The 24,446-nt window shown below is 36.9% G+C and overlaps 1 protein-coding gene across 1 annotated transcript in view; it reads right to left on the reverse strand.

The window, feature by feature from the left end:
• Positions 1-24,446, reverse strand: part of LOC150084577 (uncharacterized) — a 316,151-nt gene that overhangs the window by 169,493 nt on the left and 122,212 nt on the right. Inside the window, exon 4 of the mRNA XM_090376290.1 lies at positions 18,021-18,125. Within this exon, the coding sequence (XP_090232416.1) occupies positions 18,021-18,125 (105 nt within the window). The remainder of the gene's footprint in view (positions 1-18,020; positions 18,126-24,446) is intronic.

Below are 24,446 nucleotides of genomic sequence, written 5' to 3' on the forward strand. Positions count from 1 at the left end.
GGATGCAGGGAATAACTTTGATATCATATACTTGGATCTTAGAAAGGCTTTTGATACTGTTGCACATGGAAGACTGCTGCACAAATTGGAGCAGTGTGGTATTGGAGGAAAATTGCTGGTATGGATAAAGGGGTGGTTGAGGGGGAGAAGACAGAGAGTGGTAATCAATGGACACTGCTCATCATAGACTAATGTTATTAGTGGAGTCCCTCAGTGTTCAGTGTTGGGTCCATTATTGTGTTGGGTCCACTATATGCAGCAGAGAATCCATGTCTCTGCTGCATATAGTGGCACAGACCAGATATCATTACTATCTTCTTCCTAATTTCCTGCGACATCTTCTGTGTAATCAATGACAGTTTATTTTTGAAAAATTGTTTTGGCATTGCAATTCTGGATTGAATCTCAGTTTGTCATGAAATGTCCTGTTTATTTGTTTGTCTGGGAATTTGTTAGGTGCATTGGTGTCTATGGCCATAGTGCGCTAATGAAATATCCTGTGTAAAAAACTGCCCCAGATACTTAAATTGCTCTACCTGTTCTATTCTTACTCCATTGATCTCAATTAGGAAGGGAATTAACCTTTTACCCATCATCATCATTGCCTTTTTTTCACCATGTTTGTCTTCATTCCATACTTCAGTGCTTTCTTACTTAGTCTTTTGATCATTTTTTGCAGCGTAGCAGGGCAACCTGCTAGTATGGCCTGATCGTCTGCAAATTTAATAGCCTTATCACCTCATTTCTCTTAAACTAATAAAATTTTAGGGCATAAAGCCTCAAACTATGAAATTATTTAGTGCAAGTATATTATTCCTACACAGTTGAATTTTAAAACAAATTGGCTGATTTCACAATATGAGAATAATAATGATGCTATATATGAACTTTAGCTGGTCTTAAAATTCAACTACTGGTAAAAGTTCAAACTTTATTACACTCCAAGTATTATAAAAAAAGTGTATTTATAAATAATATTGGTGATGGTATTTATAAATAATATTTATAAATACTATAAATATATATAAATAATTGGTATATATAAATAATAAGTATATAAATAAGTATATATAAATAATTGGTGATGTATTTATAAATAATATTGGTGATGGTATATCAAGCTTAATGTCCAAGTTTGCAGATGATACAAAGGTTGGAGGGGTTGTTAAGGACACTATTGACGCTATGCTGCTGCAACAGGATCTGGAAAGATTGAGCAGATGGGCTGAGAGGTGGCAAATGAAGTTTAACATTGACAAATGTAAAGTACTACATATGGGAAACAGCAACCCCAGAGCAACGTATCAACTCTTGTGGTACTATATTGACAGTGGTAGAGAATGAAAAGGACCTGGGGGTAATTGTGCAGGCAGATATGAAGTTTTCTGAGCAGTGCAGACGGTCTGCAAGAGTAGCTCATGGTGTCTTGTCAATATACAGGAATTTTTCTAGCAGGGATAGAGAGGTGATTATTCCCTTGTATAAGGCAATAGTCAGGCCACACCTTGAGTACTGTATACAAGTCTGGAGGCCTCATTTCAAGAAGGATGTAGAGCTGTTGGAACGAGTACAGAGAAGGGCAACAAGATTAGTGAATGGAACAAAGTGTTGCTCTTATGAAGAAAGGCTTAAGTTTTGCAAATTACAGTGTCTGGAGACTAGGCACCAGCGAGGTGATCTGATAGAGGTGTATAAAGCCTTGAATGGTTTGAGCATGCTCAATGCTGATGGGATTGTTCCTCTTGCTCAGAATAATCACATGAGAGGGCATAAATTCAAATTGAGGAAAGACAGATGTAGGATAGATGTGCAGAAATTTGCCTTTAGCCAGCGAGTAGTTGGTTGGTGGAACAGACTTCCATCCCTCGTTGTGGAAGTTGATAGCCTAAATAAATTTAAGGCTCAGCTGGACAGGTATTTCAAATGAACGGAGGGGTAAAATGGAAGGTTTTTTTTTTTTTTTTTTGGCTGAAGCTGCATAAGCTTGCTTTCTTGCATCATATGCGTCTACAAATGCTAATGCTAAGTGCAAGGTCTATGAATGCATGCTTTCACAGCGAATATTGCAATATATGCAAGAAAAGTTTGGGGTTCCCAAATAAACAATATGGCTTTACTCCTGGTTGTGGTACAGAGGATACTTTACAATTTTTGGTTAAATTGAATAGAGACTTTACTGTACAAGCTTTATTGTAATTTTACATATCACAAGATATTGTATAGTGTTTCATAATTTTTATTAATTCATTACTCTTCACCATCATCAGTAATTCAGTCTTGTGACTGGTCAGTTCCTCTGATGAGCTGTCACCATCTTTGTCTCTCCTGTGCCATTTGTTTTAGTTCCTCAAAATTTCAAGTCCTTTTTCAATCAACAACATCCCGATGAAGGTTTGTTTTTTTTTTTGTCTACCTCTAGGGCGTTTTCCCTCCACAATCCCCTCCACTGCCTCCAGAAGTAAACCACCAAGTTGAATCATGTGCCCCACCCACTTGGGTCTAGTTGATCTTATTCTACCTAGAATTTTCCTTTGTTCTTGGACACATCTTAATACTTCCACATTTGACACTTTTTCAGTCCATTTAATTTTTTCCATCCCATGCTAGCACATCTCGAAGGCCTCTAGTCTCTTTTTATCTCTCTTTGTTAGAATCCATGTCTCTGCTGCATATAGTGGCACAGACCAGATATCATTACTATCTTCTTCCTAATTTCCTGCGACATCTTCTGTGTAATCAATGACAGTTTATTTTTGAAAAATTGTTTTGGCATTGCAATTCTGGATTGAATCTCAGTTTGTCATGAAATGTCCTGTTTATTTGTTTGTCTGGGAATTTGTTAGGTGCATTGGTGTCTATGGCCATAGTGCGCTAATGAAATATCCTGTGTAAAAAACTGCCCCAGATACTTAAATTGCTCTACCTGTTCTATTCTTACTCCATTGATCTCAATTAGGAAGGGAATTAACCTTTTACCCATCATCATCATTGCCTTTTTTTCACCATGTTTGTCTTCATTCCATACTTCAGTGCTTTCTTACTTAGTCTTTTGATCATTTTTTGCAGCGTAGCAGGGCAACCTGCTAGTATGGCCTGATCGTCTGCAAATTTAATAGCCTTATCACCTCATTTCTCTTAAACTAATAAAATTTTAGGGCATAAAGCCTCAAACTATGAAATTATTTAGTGCAAGTATATTATTCCTACACAGTTGAATTTTAAAACAAATTGGCTGATTTCACAATATGAGAATAATAATGATGCTATATATGAACTTTAGCTGGTCTTAAAATTCAACTACTGGTAAAAGTTCAAACTTTATTACACTCCAAGTATTATAAAAAAAGTGTATTTATAAATAATATTGGTGATGGTATTTATAAATAATATTTATAAATACTATAAATATATATAAATAATTGGTATATATAAATAATAAGTATATAAATAAGTATATATAAATAATTGGTGATGTATTTATAAATAATATTGGTGATGGTATATCAAGCTTAATGTCCAAGTTTGCAGATGATACAAAGGTTGGAGGGGTTGTTAAGGACACTATTGACGCTATGCTGCTGCAACAGGATCTGGAAAGATTGAGCAGATGGGCTGAGAGGTGGCAAATGAAGTTTAACATTGACAAATGTAAAGTACTACATATGGGAAACAGCAACCCCAGAGCAACGTATCAACTCTTGTGGTACTATATTGACAGTGGTAGAGAATGAAAAGGACCTGGGGGTAATTGTGCAGGCAGATATGAAGTTTTCTGAGCAGTGCAGACGGTCTGCAAGAGTAGCTCATGGTGTCTTGTCAATATACAGGAATTTTTCTAGCAGGGATAGAGAGGTGATTATTCCCTTGTATAAGGCAATAGTCAGGCCACACCTTGAGTACTGTATACAAGTCTGGAGGCCTCATTTCAAGAAGGATGTAGAGCTGTTGGAACGAGTACAGAGAAGGGCAACAAGATTAGTGAATGGAACAAAGTGTTGCTCTTATGAAGAAAGGCTTAAGTTTTGCAAATTACAGTGTCTGGAGACTAGGCACCAGCGAGGTGATCTGATAGAGGTGTATAAAGCCTTGAATGGTTTGAGCATGCTCAATGCTGATGGGATTGTTCCTCTTGCTCAGAATAATCACATGAGAGGGCATAAATTCAAATTGAGGAAAGACAGATGTAGGATAGATGTGCAGAAATTTGCCTTTAGCCAGCGAGTAGTTGGTTGGTGGAACAGACTTCCATCCCTCGTTGTGGAAGTTGATAGCCTAAATAAATTTAAGGCTCAGCTGGACAGGTATTTCAAATGAACGGAGGGGTAAAATGGAAGGTTTTTTTTTTTTTTTTTTTGGCTGAAGCTGCATAAGCTTGCTTTCTTGCATCATATGCGTCTACAAATGCTAATGCTAAGTGCAAGGTCTATGAATGCATGCTTTCACAGCGAATATTGCAATATATGCAAGAAAAGTTTGGGGTTCCCAAATAAACAATATGGCTTTACTCCTGGTTGTGGTACAGAGGATACTTTACAATTTTTGGTTAAATTGAATAGAGACTTTACTGTACAAGCTTTATTGTAATTTTACATATCACAAGATATTGTATAGTGTTTCATAATTTTTATTAATTCATTACTCTTCACCATCATCAGTAATTCAGTCTTGTGACTGGTCAGTTCCTCTGATGAGCTGTCACCATCTTTGTCTCTCCTGTGCCATTTGTTTTAGTTCCTCAAAATTTCAAGTCCTTTTTCAATCAACAACATCCCGATGAAGGTTTGTTTTTTTTTTTGTCTACCTCTAGGGCGTTTTCCCTCCACAATCCCCTCCACTGCCTCCAGAAGTAAACCACCAAGTTGAATCATGTGCCCCACCCACTTGGGTCTAGTTGATCTTATTCTACCTAGAATTTTCCTTTGTTCTTGGACACATCTTAATACTTCCACATTTGACACTTTTTCAGTCCATTTAATTTTTTCCATCCCATGCTAGCACATCTCGAAGGCCTCTAGTCTCTTTTTATCTCTCTTTGTTAGAATCCATGTCTCTGCTGCATATAGTGGCACAGACCAGATATCATTACTATCTTCTTCCTAATTTCCTGCGACATCTTCTGTGTAATCAATGACAGTTTATTTTTGAAAAATTGTTTTGGCATTGCAATTCTGGATTGAATCTCAGTTTGTCATGAAATGTCCTGTTTATTTGTTTGTCTGGGAATTTGTTAGGTGCATTGGTGTCTATGGCCATAGTGCGCTAATGAAATATCCTGTGTAAAAAACTGCCCCAGATACTTAAATTGCTCTACCTGTTCTATTCTTACTCCATTGATCTCAATTAGGAAGGGAATTAACCTTTTACCCATCATCATCATTGCCTTTTTTTCACCATGTTTGTCTTCATTCCATACTTCAGTGCTTTCTTACTTAGTCTTTTGATCATTTTTTGCAGCGTAGCAGGGCAACCTGCTAGTATGGCCTGATCGTCTGCAAATTTAATAGCCTTATCACCTCATTTCTCTTAAACTAATAAAATTTTAGGGCATAAAGCCTCAAACTATGAAATTATTTAGTGCAAGTATATTATTCCTACACAGTTGAATTTTAAAACAAATTGGCTGATTTCACAATATGAGAATAATAATGATGCTATATATGAACTTTAGCTGGTCTTAAAATTCAACTACTGGTAAAAGTTCAAACTTTATTACACTCCAAGTATTATAAAAAAAGTGTATTTATAAATAATATTGGTGATGGTATTTATAAATAATATTTATAAATACTATAAATATATATAAATAATTGGTATATATAAATAATAAGTATATAAATAAGTATATATAAATAATTGGTGATGTATTTATAAATAATATTGGTGATGGTATATCAAGCTTAATGTCCAAGTTTGCAGATGATACAAAGGTTGGAGGGGTTGTTAAGGACACTATTGACGCTATGCTGCTGCAACAGGATCTGGAAAGATTGAGCAGATGGGCTGAGAGGTGGCAAATGAAGTTTAACATTGACAAATGTAAAGTACTACATATGGGAAACAGCAACCCCAGAGCAACGTATCAACTCTTGTGGTACTATATTGACAGTGGTAGAGAATGAAAAGGACCTGGGGGTAATTGTGCAGGCAGATATGAAGTTTTCTGAGCAGTGCAGACGGTCTGCAAGAGTAGCTCATGGTGTCTTGTCAATATACAGGAATTTTTCTAGCAGGGATAGAGAGGTGATTATTCCCTTGTATAAGGCAATAGTCAGGCCACACCTTGAGTACTGTATACAAGTCTGGAGGCCTCATTTCAAGAAGGATGTAGAGCTGTTGGAACGAGTACAGAGAAGGGCAACAAGATTAGTGAATGGAACAAAGTGTTGCTCTTATGAAGAAAGGCTTAAGTTTTGCAAATTACAGTGTCTGGAGACTAGGCACCAGCGAGGTGATCTGATAGAGGTGTATAAAGCCTTGAATGGTTTGAGCATGCTCAATGCTGATGGGATTGTTCCTCTTGCTCAGAATAATCACATGAGAGGGCATAAATTCAAATTGAGGAAAGACAGATGTAGGATAGATGTGCAGAAATTTGCCTTTAGCCAGCGAGTAGTTGGTTGGTGGAACAGACTTCCATCCCTCGTTGTGGAAGTTGATAGCCTAAATAAATTTAAGGCTCAGCTGGACAGGTATTTCAAATGAACGGAGGGGTAAAATGGAAGGTTTTTTTTTTTTTTTTTTGGCTGAAGCTGCATAAGCTTGCTTTCTTGCATCATATGCGTCTACAAATGCTAATGCTAAGTGCAAGGTCTATGAATGCATGCTTTCACAGCGAATATTGCAATATATGCAAGAAAAGTTTGGGGTTCCCAAATAAACAATATGGCTTTACTCCTGGTTGTGGTACAGAGGATACTTTACAATTTTTGGTTAAATTGAATAGAGACTTTACTGTACAAGCTTTATTGTAATTTTACATATCACAAGATATTGTATAGTGTTTCATAATTTTTATTAATTCATTACTCTTCACCATCATCAGTAATTCAGTCTTGTGACTGGTCAGTTCCTCTGATGAGCTGTCACCATCTTTGTCTCTCCTGTGCCATTTGTTTTAGTTCCTCAAAATTTCAAGTCCTTTTTCAATCAACAACATCCCGATGAAGGTTTGTTTTTTTTTTTGTCTACCTCTAGGGCGTTTTCCCTCCACAATCCCCTCCACTGCCTCCAGAAGTAAACCACCAAGTTGAATCATGTGCCCCACCCACTTGGGTCTAGTTGATCTTATTCTACCTAGAATTTTCCTTTGTTCTTGGACACATCTTAATACTTCCACATTTGACACTTTTTCAGTCCATTTAATTTTTTCCATCCCATGCTAGCACATCTCGAAGGCCTCTAGTCTCTTTTTATCTCTCTTTGTTAGAATCCATGTCTCTGCTGCATATAGTGGCACAGACCAGATATCATTACTATCTTCTTCCTAATTTCCTGCGACATCTTCTGTGTAATCAATGACAGTTTATTTTTGAAAAATTGTTTTGGCATTGCAATTCTGGATTGAATCTCAGTTTGTCATGAAATGTCCTGTTTATTTGTTTGTCTGGGAATTTGTTAGGTGCATTGGTGTCTATGGCCATAGTGCGCTAATGAAATATCCTGTGTAAAAAACTGCCCCAGATACTTAAATTGCTCTACCTGTTCTATTCTTACTCCATTGATCTCAATTAGGAAGGGAATTAACCTTTTACCCATCATCATCATTGCCTTTTTTTCACCATGTTTGTCTTCATTCCATACTTCAGTGCTTTCTTACTTAGTCTTTTGATCATTTTTTGCAGCGTAGCAGGGCAACCTGCTAGTATGGCCTGATCGTCTGCAAATTTAATAGCCTTATCACCTCATTTCTCTTAAACTAATAAAATTTTAGGGCATAAAGCCTCAAACTATGAAATTATTTAGTGCAAGTATATTATTCCTACACAGTTGAATTTTAAAACAAATTGGCTGATTTCACAATATGAGAATAATAATGATGCTATATATGAACTTTAGCTGGTCTTAAAATTCAACTACTGGTAAAAGTTCAAACTTTATTACACTCCAAGTATTATAAAAAAAGTGACTACTTTTTTTCATATATTAAAGTTAAAATGTGAGGCACATCAGGCAATGCAATGTCACTTGTGTTACAAAATGTAGTGATACATTTGCACTAAACAATGTCATAGTTTATACTTTTTGTAATTTTATTTTATGTTTATGTGTTAAGTATATTTGACTTAATTTACTGTATGCAATTTATAAATTTATAATTATTGTACTCTAAATAAAAATTGTTTTCTCCGAACATTACTTTTAAAGGGGAAAAAACCCAATAAGTGAATCAACTAGTTAATTGAATCAAATTTCAATTTCCAAATGTGATTCTAAAAAGAAAAACCCACCATATATATATATATATATATAGAATATTAAGGATAATAGAAAATTATTAGAAAAAGTAAATCAATCCAATAATAATACCATCGGGGATCTAAGAAAACGCAAAAAAAAAAAAAAAAATATTGAAAATATCGCTTTTTACCGACAATCTAGATGACTTCAACTGGAGCCAACCACCCAGACTGAAGGCAAAAAAACGACGAGGTTCTCTGTTTCTGTGATGATCAATATATGCTAAGTAATTTAAATCTAAACCAGACTTCAACTGGAGCCAACCACCCAGACTGAAGGCAAAAAAACGACGAGGTTCTCTGTTTCTGTGATGATCAATATATGCTAAGTAATTTAAATCTAAACCAGTATAGGCCAAATATAAATCTAATGTAAATAAAAAGTTAAGAAATTTTAGAAGTATTAGAATCAAATGTAAGAAATATAAGTAAAATATAAATGTAAGCATATATTAATCATGGTTGACCCGACAGAGAATGTAATTTAATGATTAAAATAAGATTAAATATATAATACATACTACATATTGACCGTATCTAGGACATAATGTAATAGTCGTCAAAATAATGTGGTGCTCCCTATGTGATGGATATGGTAAAAATAAATATAAATAAATAATTAAATTTAAGTTAACGCAAAGAGAAACATGCAGATAGTAAGAAGAAAAACTAAAGGAGTAGGAATAATAGAACCTGAACTCCACAAAGGCAAAAAATAGTGGTATAGATAAGAAATAGTTTCTCCTACATCCTCGGATTGCCCTAATAAATTTCGGAGAAATAAAAATAAAGAGTGTAGGACAGTTTAAAGACATTACAAGATATAAGTTGTGGCTCGGGTATGCCCGGGATCGCAAACCCGTTCCTATAGTAGGACCCTGAGCTGAATTTGCATGTTACCTCAGCGTGAACTTAAGTAAATTTAAATGAATTTAACTATATGTGTATATATATATATATATATATATATATATATAAAAAAAAATGATACACTGTAATTTGCAAGCCGGTGGGGTAAGACACCAAGGATGCAAAGTGTATCCTATGTACATATACACATGGCACTAAATATGACAATTATATTGAAAATTATATTGAAACAATAGGTTCAGAAAACAAATTTTTGAAATTAATTATGCTTATCGCTTTCCTGAAGTGATATTTCAGGTAAGCGATAGGGAAATTATTATTAATCAACTTCCCTATCGCTTACTGAAATATCACTTCAGGAAAGCGATAGCATAATTAATTTCAAAAATTAGTTTTCTGAACCTATTGTTTCAATATAATTTTCAATATAATTGTCATATTTAATGCCATGTATATATGTACATAGGATACACTTTGCATTCTTGGCATCTTACGGCGTAGAAAACTTGTACCCACCAGCTTGCAAATTACAGTGTATCATTTTTTTTTATATATATATATATATATATATATATAGTTAAATTCATTTAAATTTACTTAAGTTCACGCTGAGGTAACATGCAAATTCAGCTCAGGGTCCTACTATAGGAACATGTTTGAGATCCCGCGCATACCCGAGCCACAACTTATATCTTGTAATGTCTTTAAACTGTCCTACACTCTTTATTTTTATTTCTCCGAAATTATTAGTGCAATCCGAGGACGTAGGAGAAACTATTTCTTATCTATACCACTATTTTTCACCTTTGTGGAGTTCAGGTTCTATTATTCCTACTCCTTTACTTTTTCTTCTTACTATCTGCATGTTTCTCTTTGCGTTAACTTAAATTTAATTATTTATTTATATTTATTTTTACCGTATCCATCACATAGGGGACACCACATATCATTTTGACGACTACTACATTATGTCCTAGATACGGTCAATATGTAGTATGTATTATATATTTAATCTTATTTTAATCATTAAATTACGTTCTCTGACGGGTCAACGATGATTAATATATGCTTACATTTATATTTTACTTATATTTCTTACATTTGATTCTAATAATTCTAAAATTTCTTAACTTTTTATTTACATTCGATTTATATTTGGCCTATACTGGTTTATATTTGGTTTAGATTTAAATTACTTAGCATATATTGATCATCACAGAAACAGAGAACCTCTTGTCGTTTTTTGCCTTCAGTCTGGGTGGTTGGCCCCAGTTGAAGTCATCTAGATTGTTGGTAAAAAGCGATAATATATTTTTTTTTTTTTTTTGCGTTTTCTTAGGTCTCTGATGGTATTATTATTGGATTGATTTACTTTTTCTAATAATTTTCTATTATCCTTAATATTCTATAGACATTATGGGTGTATTACATGATTGCCTGCAACTGCATTGGCCAATAAATATTATTACAGTTACTGTCGTTTTAACTTTCTTTCCTTTTTTATCACTAATATAATTATAAATATATATATATATATCGACAATATATTATTATCAGTGTATTAGGTGGAGGTGCTGAACTGTCAAATGTAATTACAATGGAAAAATTGAGAACACAGTATGATAAAAACAGATTACCTGAAATAAAATGAAATTAAAGTTTAACATAACAATAAATGATAGTACCTAAAGCCGTGGGTCCTAGGACTTTAACTACTTCAGCAAAGAGGGGTTGGTAGTGAAAATCGTAGGAACCACCGCAATAAGTCTCTGTTTCTGTTATGATGTACATGTAAAAAGTAACAGTATATATATATATATATATATATATATATAATTATTATTGTAAGAGTACAATTGGTACTATATAGGTATTCAAAGTGTATTAAAACATTTGCATAAAAGTACTCAGCGGGCCATATAGCCAAAAGAACCTATAAAGACTAAGATAGCCCGTGTTGGTTTACATTGCTATATCCTAGAAATAAACATATAATTAGCAATAAAATAAAAAAAAATAAAAATATAATGATTATGCAGCTAATTATTGATAATCGGATACATTGAATGGCACTTTTTCGAGGACTAACACCATTCAATATATCCCACCAATAATTAGCAAGGCTATCTGTTTCTGATTGTTATCTGCTTGTTTAACTAGGCCCAAATAATTAAACATAAAGGCAATCTATGCTAAACTTTAAATTTAACAACAAACAGGCAAGATAACAGCTAACCTGACAGATTGCTTTGAAACGAATATACAGAATATAATACAAAGAAAAGAGTGCCAACCATAATTTTCACTCCGGATAGGGGTGTTTTTTTTTTTTTTTTTTATTTATTTTATACATATGCAAAAGAAAGCTTAAGCTGACTTTAGGAGAAAGGAGGTAAGAATAAGTATACTAAAAGTACCTCAGTTTCCCTAAAATTGCTCTAATAGATCTTGAGATCTTGAAATATCTTCAATAATTAAGATATTTCTTCATTATTGTAATCCTGTTTTTGTCCATTAAATACAATCCTTTAACCCTTTGTAGTTATACCAGGATCCCTTACTAAAGTGCCAGACAGTTACGCTCCTGGTATATCCCGAGTACCACATAAAAATGGTGCTTGGAATGAATCAGATTGGTCCATTTGATATCAATGGTTCAACTGTTGATGATCCTGCTCAGGTAGCTAACAAACTAAATGAATATTTTGCAACTACATTCACACATGAGGAGTTATTCAGGGAGGTGAATGCCAGAGGTGTATTAAACTCTGGCAGTAAGCTAGATAATCTTGTAATAATTGAGAGTAAAGTGGAAGAAAAATTGTTGAAGATAAACATAAGAAAGGCACCTGGTGTGGATGAGAGGATAATGGAATCACTGGTTAAAGAAGCATTGCAGATTCATCCAGACAAGACTTCAGTTATAGCTCAAAAACAGCGTGGATTTGTTAAAGGGAAGTCTTGTCTCACCAATTTGATTGGATACTATGTTGTGGTCACAAACAAACTGGATGCAAAGAATAATTTTGATATATATTTGGATCTTAGAAAGGCTTTTGATATTGTTGCAAATGGAAGACTGCTGCACAAATTGGAGCAGTGTAGCATTGGAGATAAATTGCTGCTATGGATAAAGGGATGGTTGAGTGGGAGAAGACAGAGAGTGGTAATCAATGGACACTGCTCTTCGTAGACTAATGTTATTAGTGGAGTCACCCAGGGTTCAGTGTTGGGTCCATTGTTTTCTGCATTTATTAATGATAATATATCAGGCTTAATGTTCAAGTTTGAAGACGATACAAAGATCGGCAGGGTTGTTAATAACACTAATGACAGTACACTTTGCAAAAGTATCTAAAAAAGTTGAGCAGGTGGGCTGAGAGGTGGCAACTGAAGTTTAACGTTGACAAATGTAAAGTACTGCATATGGGAAGCAGTAACCCCAGAGTAACGTATCAACTGTGTGGTACTACGCTGACAGTGGTAGAGAGTGAAAAGGACCCGAGGGTAATTGTGCATGCAGATATGAAGTTTTCTGAGCAATGCAGACGGTCTTGTCAATGATATACAGGAATTTTTCTAGCAGGGATAAGGAGGTGATTATCCCCTTGTATAAGGCAATGGTCAGGCCACACCTTGAGTACTGTATACAGGTCTGGAGGCCTCATTTTAAGAAGGATGTAGAGTTGTTGGAACAAGTACAGAGAAGGGCAACAAGATTATTGAATGGAACAAAGGGTTGCTCTTATGAAGAAAGGCTTAAGTTTTGAAAATTACAGTGTCTGGAGGCTAGGCACTGCAAGGTGATCTGATTGAGGTGTAAAAAGCCTTGAATGGTTTGAGCATGCTCAATGCTGATGGGATTCTTCCTCTTGCTCAGAATAATCACCTGAGAGTGTATAAATTCAAATTGAGGAAAGACAGTTGTAGGATAGATGTCTGGAAGTTTGCCTTTAGCCAGCTGGTGGTTAATTTCTGGAACAAAACTTCCATCTGTCATTGTAGAAGTTGATAACTTAAATAGATTCGAGGCAGGACTAGACAAACATTTGAAGTGAATGGATAAGTGAAATGAGACGGGTGTGTGTGTGTGTGTGTGGTTTTTTTTTTTTTTTTTTTTGGCTAATGCCATATAAGCTTGCTTTCTTGCATCATGTGCCTTTGCTAATGCTAATGCTAAAAAAAAGCTATTTTCTTTGCTTTTCACTTTTTACTTTCAAACTAAAATTTCATACCTTAAGATCTCTTAGAGCAATTTGAGGAAAATTGAGGTACTATTACTATACTTATTCTTGCCTCCTTTCTTATTAAGTCAGCATGAGCTTTCTTTTGCACATGTATAAAATAAATAAAAAAAAAAAAAAAAACACCATACCTGAAGTTAAAATTAGGGTTGGCACTCGTTTTCTGTATTATATTCTGTATATTCGTTTCAAAGCTATCTGTCAGGCTAGAGTGCCTTTATGTTTAATTATTTGGACCTAATTAAACAGGCAGATAACAATCAGAAACAGATAGCCTTTCAATGTATCCAATTATCAATAATTATCTGCATAATCATTATATTTTTATTTTATTTTATTGCTAATTATATGGTTATTTCTAGGGTACAGCAATGTAAACCAACACGGACTATCTTAGTGTTTATTGGTTCTTGGCCCGCTGAGTACTTTTATGCCAATGTTTTTATAAACTTTGAATACCGATATAGTACCAATTATACTGTTACAATAGTAATTAGATTACAGACTGATGTTGCTGTTGTTGTGGAGGTTTAATGGCACATAAGTCGCTACGGCTATAATGTGCCACAGACTGATGTAATGTTCAAACTACGATTGATGGCATTAATCTGATCTGACATACCTTTACATCTATTCCAATATTTCATAATAGATTAAATATATACAGGGTGTTTCAGTTAAACGTTTCAGAACTTCTAAGAGGGGTAGGGTACATCCTGACAACTCGAAATCATATAGCAATGTGGGGTCGGAAATGCTTTCCTGAAGCGGTGTTGTACACAGAAGCACCATAAAGAAAAGAGACCGTAAGTGAGAAATCGTTTTAATAATACATGAAAAGAAGCAAAAAGTACATGGATTAAAGTAAGTGTTCGAAGTTTCTTCCACGGGCTACAATGCACGCCTCACATCTCCGACGCATGGACATCCGAACATTCTGGAATACTCCAGGCGAATTTCGAATTTCTTGAACAAGAACGCCAAGTTAGTAGGATGGATGATTACACGAACGCAGAGTTAGCCGATATGCATTTGGCGTACGGGGCTGCAAATTGTAGTGGGCCAGCCGCACAGCGTTTGTACGCGGAACGATATCCGACGAGGCGTATTCCCAGTCATAATTTCTTTGCAAGACTGCACCAGAGGTTAGCTGAGAGAGGTTCATTTGAAAGAGCTGACAGGGACAGGGTAAGAACAGCACGGACTCCAGCCGTCGAACAGAATGTGCTGCAGCATGTACAGGGGAATCCAAGAACGAGTACACGAAGTCTAGCAAACGCAATCGGGGTTTCCCATTGCAGCGTCTGGAGGATTCTCCGAGAACAAGACATGCATCCGTTTCACGTGCAGCGTGTCCAGACACAGCAACCGGAGGATTATGCACCTCGTATTGCTTTCGCACAGTGGTACCTTGGAAAATGTGCTACAAATCCCCTTTTTCCTGCTGAAGTGTTGTTTTCCGATGAGGCATCCTTCACAAGGGAAGGAATTTTCAACACGCATAACGACCATATCTGGGCGGTCGAGAACCCGCATGCAATACGACGTCGTGCAGCACAGATTCGATTTTCGGTCAATGTATGGGCCGGTATTATGGGAGATCACCTCATCGGACCTTACCTGTTACCGTGTCGTCTAACCGGACCTATCTACTTGATCTTTCTGCAGCAAGTATTGCCACAACTTTTGAGAGATGAACAGATTTCTGCATCGACGCAACAGACAATGTGGTTCCAACACGATGGAGCCCCTGCCCATTATAGCGGAGATGTTCGTAACTACCTGGATGTCACATTTGGTCAACAGTGGATCGGACGTGGTGGTCCCGTGCGTTGGCCTGCTCGGTCACCCGACCTATCATGTCTTGATTTTTATTTCTGGGGTCATATGAAATCGCTAGTTTATGACACCCCTGTTGACAATGCTGAGGAGCTGGTTGCAAGAATCGCAGTAGCTGCCGAAGAAATTCGAAATTCGCCTGGAGTATTCCAGAATGTTTGGATGTCCATGCGTCGGAGATGTGAAGCGTGCATTGTAGCCCGTGGAAGAAACTTCGAACACTTACTTTAATCCATGTACCTTTTGCTTCTTTTCATGTATTATTAAAACGATTTCTCACTTACGGTCTCTTTTCTTTATGGTGCTTCTGTGTACAACACCGCTTCAGGAAAGCATTTCCGACCCCACATTGCTATATGATTTCGAGTTGTCGGGATGTACCCTACCCCTCTTAGAAGTTCTGAAACGTTTAACTGAAACACCCTGTATATACACCAAGAAACCCAGCTACAAAGTAGGTAAAAAAGCTGCAATCAGCTGTAAGCATATTCACACAGCCATGTCTGAGGAGGAGGGGAGAGGGATTTGCAGCAAAAACTTATAATGAATGAAATTATGCATCAAAACCGATAACTGACAGGCAAGTTATGTCAAAGTGGCTAGTGAGCATATTGGAAAAGCAAGTACCGACAAAACAACTGCTGGGACAGATTTAGCAGATAAAGATAAATAAAAATAACTTGTTCTACCAATGAATGAATATAATCAACCTCTGAATAGCACAGATTGTCCATGAAAAACTGCAATAGGAGGTGCAAGGATCTCACTCACACACACACACACACACACACACACACACACACACATACAGGGTGATTCACTACCAGTGCGACAAACTTGCAGGAGGTGTAGGGGACGCAAAGACGAATCGGAATCACATAGCATTGCCTTCGTCATACAGTAGAGGACGTTGAATGGGAGGTCGCATGAACAGCGATCCCGCTGGAAGTCAGCATTTGCGAACTGGTTCCCGAGGTAGTAGGATGGACGAGTATTCAAAACGTTGAACTGGCCGACATGCACCTCGCGTATGGAGCTGCGGACTGTAATGGGCACGCCGCTCTGCGCTTGTACCAGGAACGTTTCCCGCACAAGCATGCTCCTCATCATACAAATTTTCACATGTGTGCACAGAAGGTTACGTGAGACTGGTTGTTTCTTGAGAGGTACCATGAATCGAGAGCGAACGACGAGGACGCCAGGCAATGAGGAGAATGTCCTATGTCTTGCAGAAGGCAATCTGAGTACGAGTACTCGAGCGATAGGCCAACGATTGGGTATTTCCCAATCCGCTGTATGGAGGATACTGTCAACAAACCAAATGAGTTCATACCATCTGCAACGTGTCCAATCATTGGAGTCTGCGGATATCCACTCCGGAGGACTTTTGCTACTTGGTTTCTTCAACAGAAACGGTTCGCAAATGCTGACTTCCAGCGGGATCGCTGTTCACGCGACCTGCCGTTCAACGTCCTCTACCACATGACGAAGGCATTTCGGACCCTGCAATGCCATGTGATTCCAATTCGTCTTTGTGCCCCCTACACCTCCTGTAAGTTTGTCGCACTGGTAGTGAATCACCCTGTATATATATATACAGACAGATATGTGCATTCCTCAGAGCCTGCACATGAAACACCTTATACCCATATAATTTGTTTCAAAGTAACTTGGACTGAAATGATGAACATTAAGGCTATTGCATTAACTGGACAGTTTTAATCTTTCCAGCCACAAAAAAAAATACAGTCGTCGTCATCATCCTTCCCCTCCTATTCAGAGTAATTTCTGGTATCAATCATTAAAGTAATTTAAAAAACCTTTAAATTTCAATATAATAAAATACAGGAAAACAAAACCTATGAGTAACTGCAGATTCCTCTTTTAACTGCTAGGATAAACAGATTACCAGATTAATCAAATTTAAAGAAGCAACTGTAATGAAAATGAATTTTCTATTCAACATGAGTGGCAGAAAGTATTTTAGTCAACTAATTTGAAATTAGTTTAATCTGAACTGCTTCGTATACAGATAAAAGGTAGCAGAATACCAGTTCAACTTGACACACTCTACTTAGGAGAAATGTTATTTCTTAAACCTTTAACTCACTCAGTTCTTGTGGGAGTCATTTTTATTCTCTTTTTTTCTCATTTCAAACTAATAAAAATAAGTTCCAGAAAAAAAAAAAAAAAAGATAATCTTTATTTAAGCTTCTTTTGTTCTTTATGCATTTTAAATAAGCTTTTCTGTGAACAGAAATGCCAGGATATCATACCACTACAGGTAAAAACAAGAAGCACTGGTACATATTAGCACATCTGCATATATTAACACTAGACAGATTAAAGTGGGAATACAGTCCTCTTATAGTCTAATATTATTTTGACTATTAATATTAAAGTAAGAATATAGTCCTCATAAGACTAATATTTAGTCTATTGACATTGCCAACATCAACATAAAAAAGATGACCAGATATTCTTATCGTTATAAAATGCATCTTAAATAAACCTCCTTTAATAAAATTACAAAGTAAATATAGTTTTTTTTAGTAATTTTCCCTAGAATTAATGAAAAAATTAACAATGTTACTCCACACCTTCAACTTACAATTCTTTTGCCACGTGAAACTTCTTTCTTAATATCTTGTGGGAGAAATCCTAAAACCCCTTCCTGTTCAGGATCTCCTTGCTGGACCAATCCACTCGAAAGAAGCTGTCAAATTTTAAGGACAATGCATAAGCATTATACAAATCTAAATAATTTATAAGGAAAGATAATTACTTTACATAATTATCTTTTCAGTAAATTTTGAACACTACTATATTCTAGAGCAACAAATTCCAGTATGACCCAATTTTGAAAATAACTATATGAAATTTCTTATCAGTTTTCAGAAGAAAAAATAAAGTAAATTTACTAATATTCTGATGCGCTCTCTCTCTCTCTCTCTCTCTCTCTCTCTCTCTCTCTCTCTCTCTCTCTCTCTCTCTCTCTCTCTCTCTCTCTCTCTCTCTCTCTCTCCTCTCTCTCCCCCCCCCCCTCCAATCATGCTGATCTTGATCTAGACTGCTATACAGACTGAGGAAGTAGTGTCAAATTAAGGGCAAGTTACTACTATAGATAAATTCCAGTCAATATCTGGGAAATTAAAATCACCAATTATATAAGACTCTCTGATTTACTGGCTCATTCTATTTCCCTGTACAGTTCCTTATTATACTCATCAGAGTCATTAGGCCTATAACACACTCCTACTCTCAATTTTGATCTCCCTATGCTTATGTCATACCAAACTGACTTGACACTGCACTGTCCAGCGATGTTGACTGGCTTCACTTCCTTGGATTTTATGTATTTCTTAACTAATAGTATAACCCCTCCTCCCTTCCTATCTTGTCTATCCTTCCTGTACACATTGTACTCCCCAAATTCCAGTTCTGCATTACTTATATCTGTGTGACACCACGTCTCTGATATCCCAACAGTATCTGCCTTTGATGTTCTGAGCAATACCTCAAATTCATCAAATTTATTTACCAAACTCCTAGCATTGGTGTACATGCAAGTATACATGCACCTGTTCCTATTCTTAGCTACCTTAACACAACCCATGTGTTTACTTGTACCGCAATGACTCCCAGCAGTCTCTGAAATACCCTGAACTTGTTTTCCAGGCTGCTGATCATTCCAATTGAAGCAGTGCAAGAATCTCTTTCACCTCTGCCAGTGGCTACTGTTAATCTATTAGTCCTTGTATCCCCCCCCTCAAGCTAGCAGATTTCCGACCCACTATTAACACTATCTCGATAGCATCAGCAAATATTCTTGCACCTTTTCTATTTAAGTGTATCCCATCCCTGTAGAAGCAGTCTCCTGTTAACAAGTACAGACCAGGCTGAAAAAAATTCTACACCTTGAACCTTGCACAGTCTTTCCAGGGCCGAACTGATTGACAAGGCTCTCATCATATACTCCCTCCTATCGTGTCAGGGCAGAATTGCAGACACTTTCAAATTAAACCCTAATTCACGGCTTTTTTTCAACAGTGACTACTTGTTAAGTAATTCTGCCGGTCTCCTACTCTTAATATCATTAGTGCCAACATGTACAAAACTTTGCTAAGATGAGATAAAAAATAATATCTGCTCTACAACATCATAAACTTTTGCCCCTTTGTCTAACCCAGTGGTTTTCAACCGGGGTGCCATGGCACCTTAGGATGTGGCAACAACATTCCAGGGGTGTCACGTAATTTGGGTTTAAGTTACTTAAACTTATTATTATTTTTTAATTTATATGTTTATTTCATTATAAAAAGGTATACGGTATCTTTTTAATTTTGTGGTAATCTATAATTGATGTTTACTTAGTACCTCTATATAAAGAATAAAATTATTATATTAGTATATATAATTTGTATTATGAAATGTAATTTTTATAATTACGTTTCATAATACAAATTATGAAATGTAATTATAAAATTGAGTAGGGATGCCCCAAAATAAAATAAATTACTTAGGGGTGCTGTTATTAAAAAAAGGTTGAAAACCACTGGTCTGACCTGTTATTTTTTTTTTGCCAATCTTTGTTCTTTATAGTACTTTTGTTGCTAGTTTTATTATGGTTTTGTGGTTACCTGTGTAGATAGCAATTATATTGATTTACCAGTAAAATTTTAGCTACATTAGTGCTTTGTTTTTCAAATCTGCATCATAGAGTGTGTTGAGACAAAGTGATTAAGTCATGATTAGATGTGGACTTCAAAGCCAGTGTTAGGAAGATATGTTTGTTTGTTTTATATGCAGAACCTGTGTTGTAGCTTTTTTTTTTTTTTTTTTATGAGAACCCCAAACACGAGAGGTATTAGAACCTATAGTACTTAGTACCGTGCTTGGGTTTGAGGTTAAGAAGACGAAAGAAGATATTTGTTGACATTGGACTTGAACTTCTGTAGATTGTAATTTTCAGGAAATACGTATGAAGGAAGGTTGTTCCAGAAAACGGCAGTTGAATGAATAAATGAGGAAGATGAAAAGTTGGTTCTGTGGGTTTGAAGTTGGACAGTAAATGGATGTTGGCTGGTGGCGGCACGTGTTCGGACTGTTTTGAAAGAGAGAGCAGGAATTATAGAAGCCAATTCAGAAGAACAGTGCCCATGGAAGTATCTGTAGAAGAGGCATGTAGCAGAAACAGTACGTCTATGAAAAAGCGAGTGGAGAGACTCTGTTAGAGATGAATCATTAATTAACCTAATTGCCCTCTTCTGAATGGAATCAAGAAGCCGGAGAGAGGTTTTGGGGGCACCACCCCAGATATGGGAACAACATTCCATGGCAGGGCGAATTTGCAATTTATACAGAGTGAGCAGCTGTTTGGAAGAAAAGTAACGCCGAGAACAAAAGAGAAAACCAAGTTTTTTAGATGCAGAGGAAGCAATATTTGTAATGTGCTTGTGCCAAGAGAGATTAGAAGTCAGGGTAATCCCCAAAAGAGATATATCATTTTGCCTAGAAATCGGAGTGTCACTAAAGATAAGCATAGGAGCAGAAGAATCATTTTTGCGAGATATAAGACAAGACTGAGTTTTAGAAGGGTTTAAATCAACTAAGTTGTCTTTGCCCCACTGGAGAATTACCTGAAGATCGGCATTTAACGAATTGGTAGCAGATTTTCGAGAAGTTGAAGCTGATTGAGTAGAACAAGGTTTCTCAAAATGGAAAGTTGAATGCAATGTGCTATCATCGGCAAAACTATGGATAGGATTTCCAGTCAATGGAAGAAGGTCATTGATATACAAAAGGAAAAGAGTGGGGGAAAGAACTGAACCTTGGGGGACACCGGCATTAGTGGAGAAGTTAGAAGACAGAGAGCCATCTACCATCACCCTCAGTGAGCGATCAGAGAGAAAACTGGATAACCAATTACTAAAAACAGTTGGCAAACCATAAGATGGAAGCTTGTTTAGAAGACCTTTATGCCAAACACGATCAAAAGCCTTTGAGATGTCAAGAGCAACTACTTGTGTTTCACCGAACCTTTCCATTGAATTAGTCCATAAATGGGTAACATAAGCCAGAATATCTCCAGTGGATCGACACTGACGGAATCCATACTGGTGATCGTTGTTCAGACGGAAGGTTTCCAGGTAGTTTAAGAGTTGGCAGTTAATTGATTTCTCCATTACTTTAGAAAGAGTAGAAGTAACTGCAATGGGACGATAATTGGATGGGAGGGATTTGTCACCCTTTTTAGGAACTGGCTGGATATGAGCAAATTTCCAAGCAGAAGGAAAAACACCTTTGGAATAAGAAAGTGAAAAAAGGCGGCAAAGAATAGGAGTAAGTTCAGGAGCACAGGTTTTGAGAACAAATGGAGAAATACCATCAGGACCTGGAGCTTTCTTAGCATCAAGATTCATCAAAATCCTTCTGATATCCTTTTAACGGAAGACCACAGGAGGCATTGAATGGAGCGTGTTAGGAATGGTGGGAGGTGTTTTACCAAGATCATTAATACATGAGCTGGAAGAAAAATGGGATGCTAGCAGGTCAGCTTTATCCTTGGCTGAAGTGGCAACAGAACCATCTGGTTTGGACAGAGGTGGGAGCAAAGATGGGCAAAAGTTGCGGCCAATAGCTTTGGCAAGAGACCAGAATGCTGGGCTACCATTAGGGCACGAAGCAAGTTTTCTACTCTTAGCCTGTTCAAACTCTAGTTTGGACTGATTAATAACTGCTTTACAACTGTTGCGAGCTTTGGTGTAGGCAGAAAATGAAACTGAAGAATTAGAAACAAGCCAATTACGATATGCAACATTCTTTTCTTGGACAGCCTTAGCACATTTATTGGAAAACCAAGGTTTAGAAAAAGGACGAGATTTTAAAGTGGAGTGTGGGATAAAGGATTCCATTCCTGCAAGAATAATTTCACTGACACGATCTGAGCAAACGTTGACATCAGAAGTTTTGAAACAGTAATCCGACCAAGGAAAAGAAGAAAAGAAGTCTCGCAGGTCATCCCATTTTGCATTCTTGTAATGCCAAACAACACGTGGTTGGGAATAGCCATGAGATAAAGGTTCAATTGGAGAAGAGACAATCACCAAGTTGTGATCTGAAGTGCCTAAAGGACCTCTCACTTCGACCGTGTACTTAGAAGGGTTGTTTGTGAGAAAAAGATCAAGCGTATTGGCTGTATGATTAGGATTGTCCGGTATTCTTGTAGGTAAATGAACAATCTGTGCAAGGTCATTAGTAATTGCAAAAGCCTCAGCATCTCGACCTGCTGGGTCGGTGTGACTAGAAAACGGAAGCCAGCTGGAGTTGTGAACATTAAAATCACCAAGGAAAATTACTTCACTGTTAGGAAAGTTGGACTGGAGAAAGTCAAGTTGCAAAGAGAGGAAGTCAAAGAGCTCCAAGTGATTAGTGGAGTTGGGAGAACGGTAGAGACAACAGATGAATTTGACACAATGAGGTAGAGAGATTTTAAGCCAGAGAAGATCAAAGAGAGGAGATTCCAAATTGCCAAGTCTCTGACAGGGAATATCAGAACGGACATATGCACAAGTACCACCTTTGAGGCGAAAGGAATCATACAGCGAATAATTTGGGCATCTGAGATGAGCAGTAGATGAATCAACCGATATCTGAGATTCTGTCAGAAAAAGTACATGGGGTTTGGCAGACTGCAAGTGGAAATTTACATCGTTGAGATTAGAATTGAGACCACGTATATTTGTGAAATGAATTAGGAAGTCCTTGGGAGGTTTAGATCTTTTCGCAGATAAGCTTGCTCTATTAGTTTGACAATTCATGGTGTATTCAATAGTAAGAAAAAGTAGGTGGGACATGCTGTATGAAGTAATGAAATTTTTGGATATAGCGTACATGTGGTAAGAATATACCCAGATCCTTGACATAACGTGGCCTCGACAATGCTCCCCGCATACACACTACTCGGACTCCCTCCAGTCACCATCTGGCAGAGTAGAGGCAGCAAGATTATACACTAGCTGATCCGGAAGCTTCCTAGAGAGTTACCAATAGGTTCAGTCCGGTGTACTAACTAGCGGCCGGCCTGCGAACACCGTTTTAGAGCTGTACCCTCGAAATGTAAGGAATATTGGATCTCGCCACGACGTTCATCATAACCTCAAAAGTCATCAATCATACTGCATGATGGAAGAGATAGGGAAAGGTTGACCGGAACTTAGCTCTAGAGACTAAACATGGGTTCCACCATTTCAAGCCTCCAATAAGCAAAGTTGTGGTATTTCACCGGTTGATGAGAGTCATCTACCACCTAGTACTGTCTGGTAACATAGAGGGGCGGCGTTCCTCCATGTGGTGTGGGCGCCACACCTCGACCCCTGCTTACGTTGGTTCACACCTGGTTGGTCACCCACCATGTACTTGCGCATGGAGGTTATACCCAGGATTACTAACAGTCCCACCATCGTGAAGGTGCAAGCAGAGGATTTGGCTGTCACAGACCGTCCGGACTTCGCCGAAATTGGGTCCACTTGACTTGAGTGTCACCCGAATATCAGTTCCATCAGCGTTTTAGACTACCAGATAGCAAGTACAGCTTGTCTGGCATATCTGAGAGAATGTCTGTGGCAACCTCAAGGACCAGCTGGTGTCAAAACTTCAGTAAGTACATTTATTTACAGTACAAATAACAGTGCCAAGTGTTAAAGCAAGGATTACAATGAACAACAAAAAAAAATAATAATAAAAAATTAACAGAGTGAATTATGATTAATATAAATATCCTGATTTCAAAAATTATTCTCAAAATTAAATGTTAATTTAAGGTTTTGAGATATTCAGTATTAACATATGTGAAATAGCCACAATAGCCATACAATGAAAGGAAGACAACAGGCTTTTGTTGCGCTAGTCAAAAAAATTAATTAAAATATAAAAATATAAAGGAAAACAAAAAAAAATAGAAGATATGAAAAGTGGATAAGACCCAGTTGACCTTTGAATTTCTTCAAACTGTCAGCCTTGAGGCAACAGAGGCAAC

Source organism: Mastigoproctus giganteus, chromosome 6 (genome assembly GCF_048544385.1).
Source record: "Mastigoproctus giganteus isolate SK-2022 chromosome 6, ASM4854438v1, whole genome shotgun sequence".
Lineage (NCBI taxonomy): Eukaryota > Metazoa > Arthropoda > Arachnida > Uropygi > Thelyphonidae > Mastigoproctus > Mastigoproctus giganteus.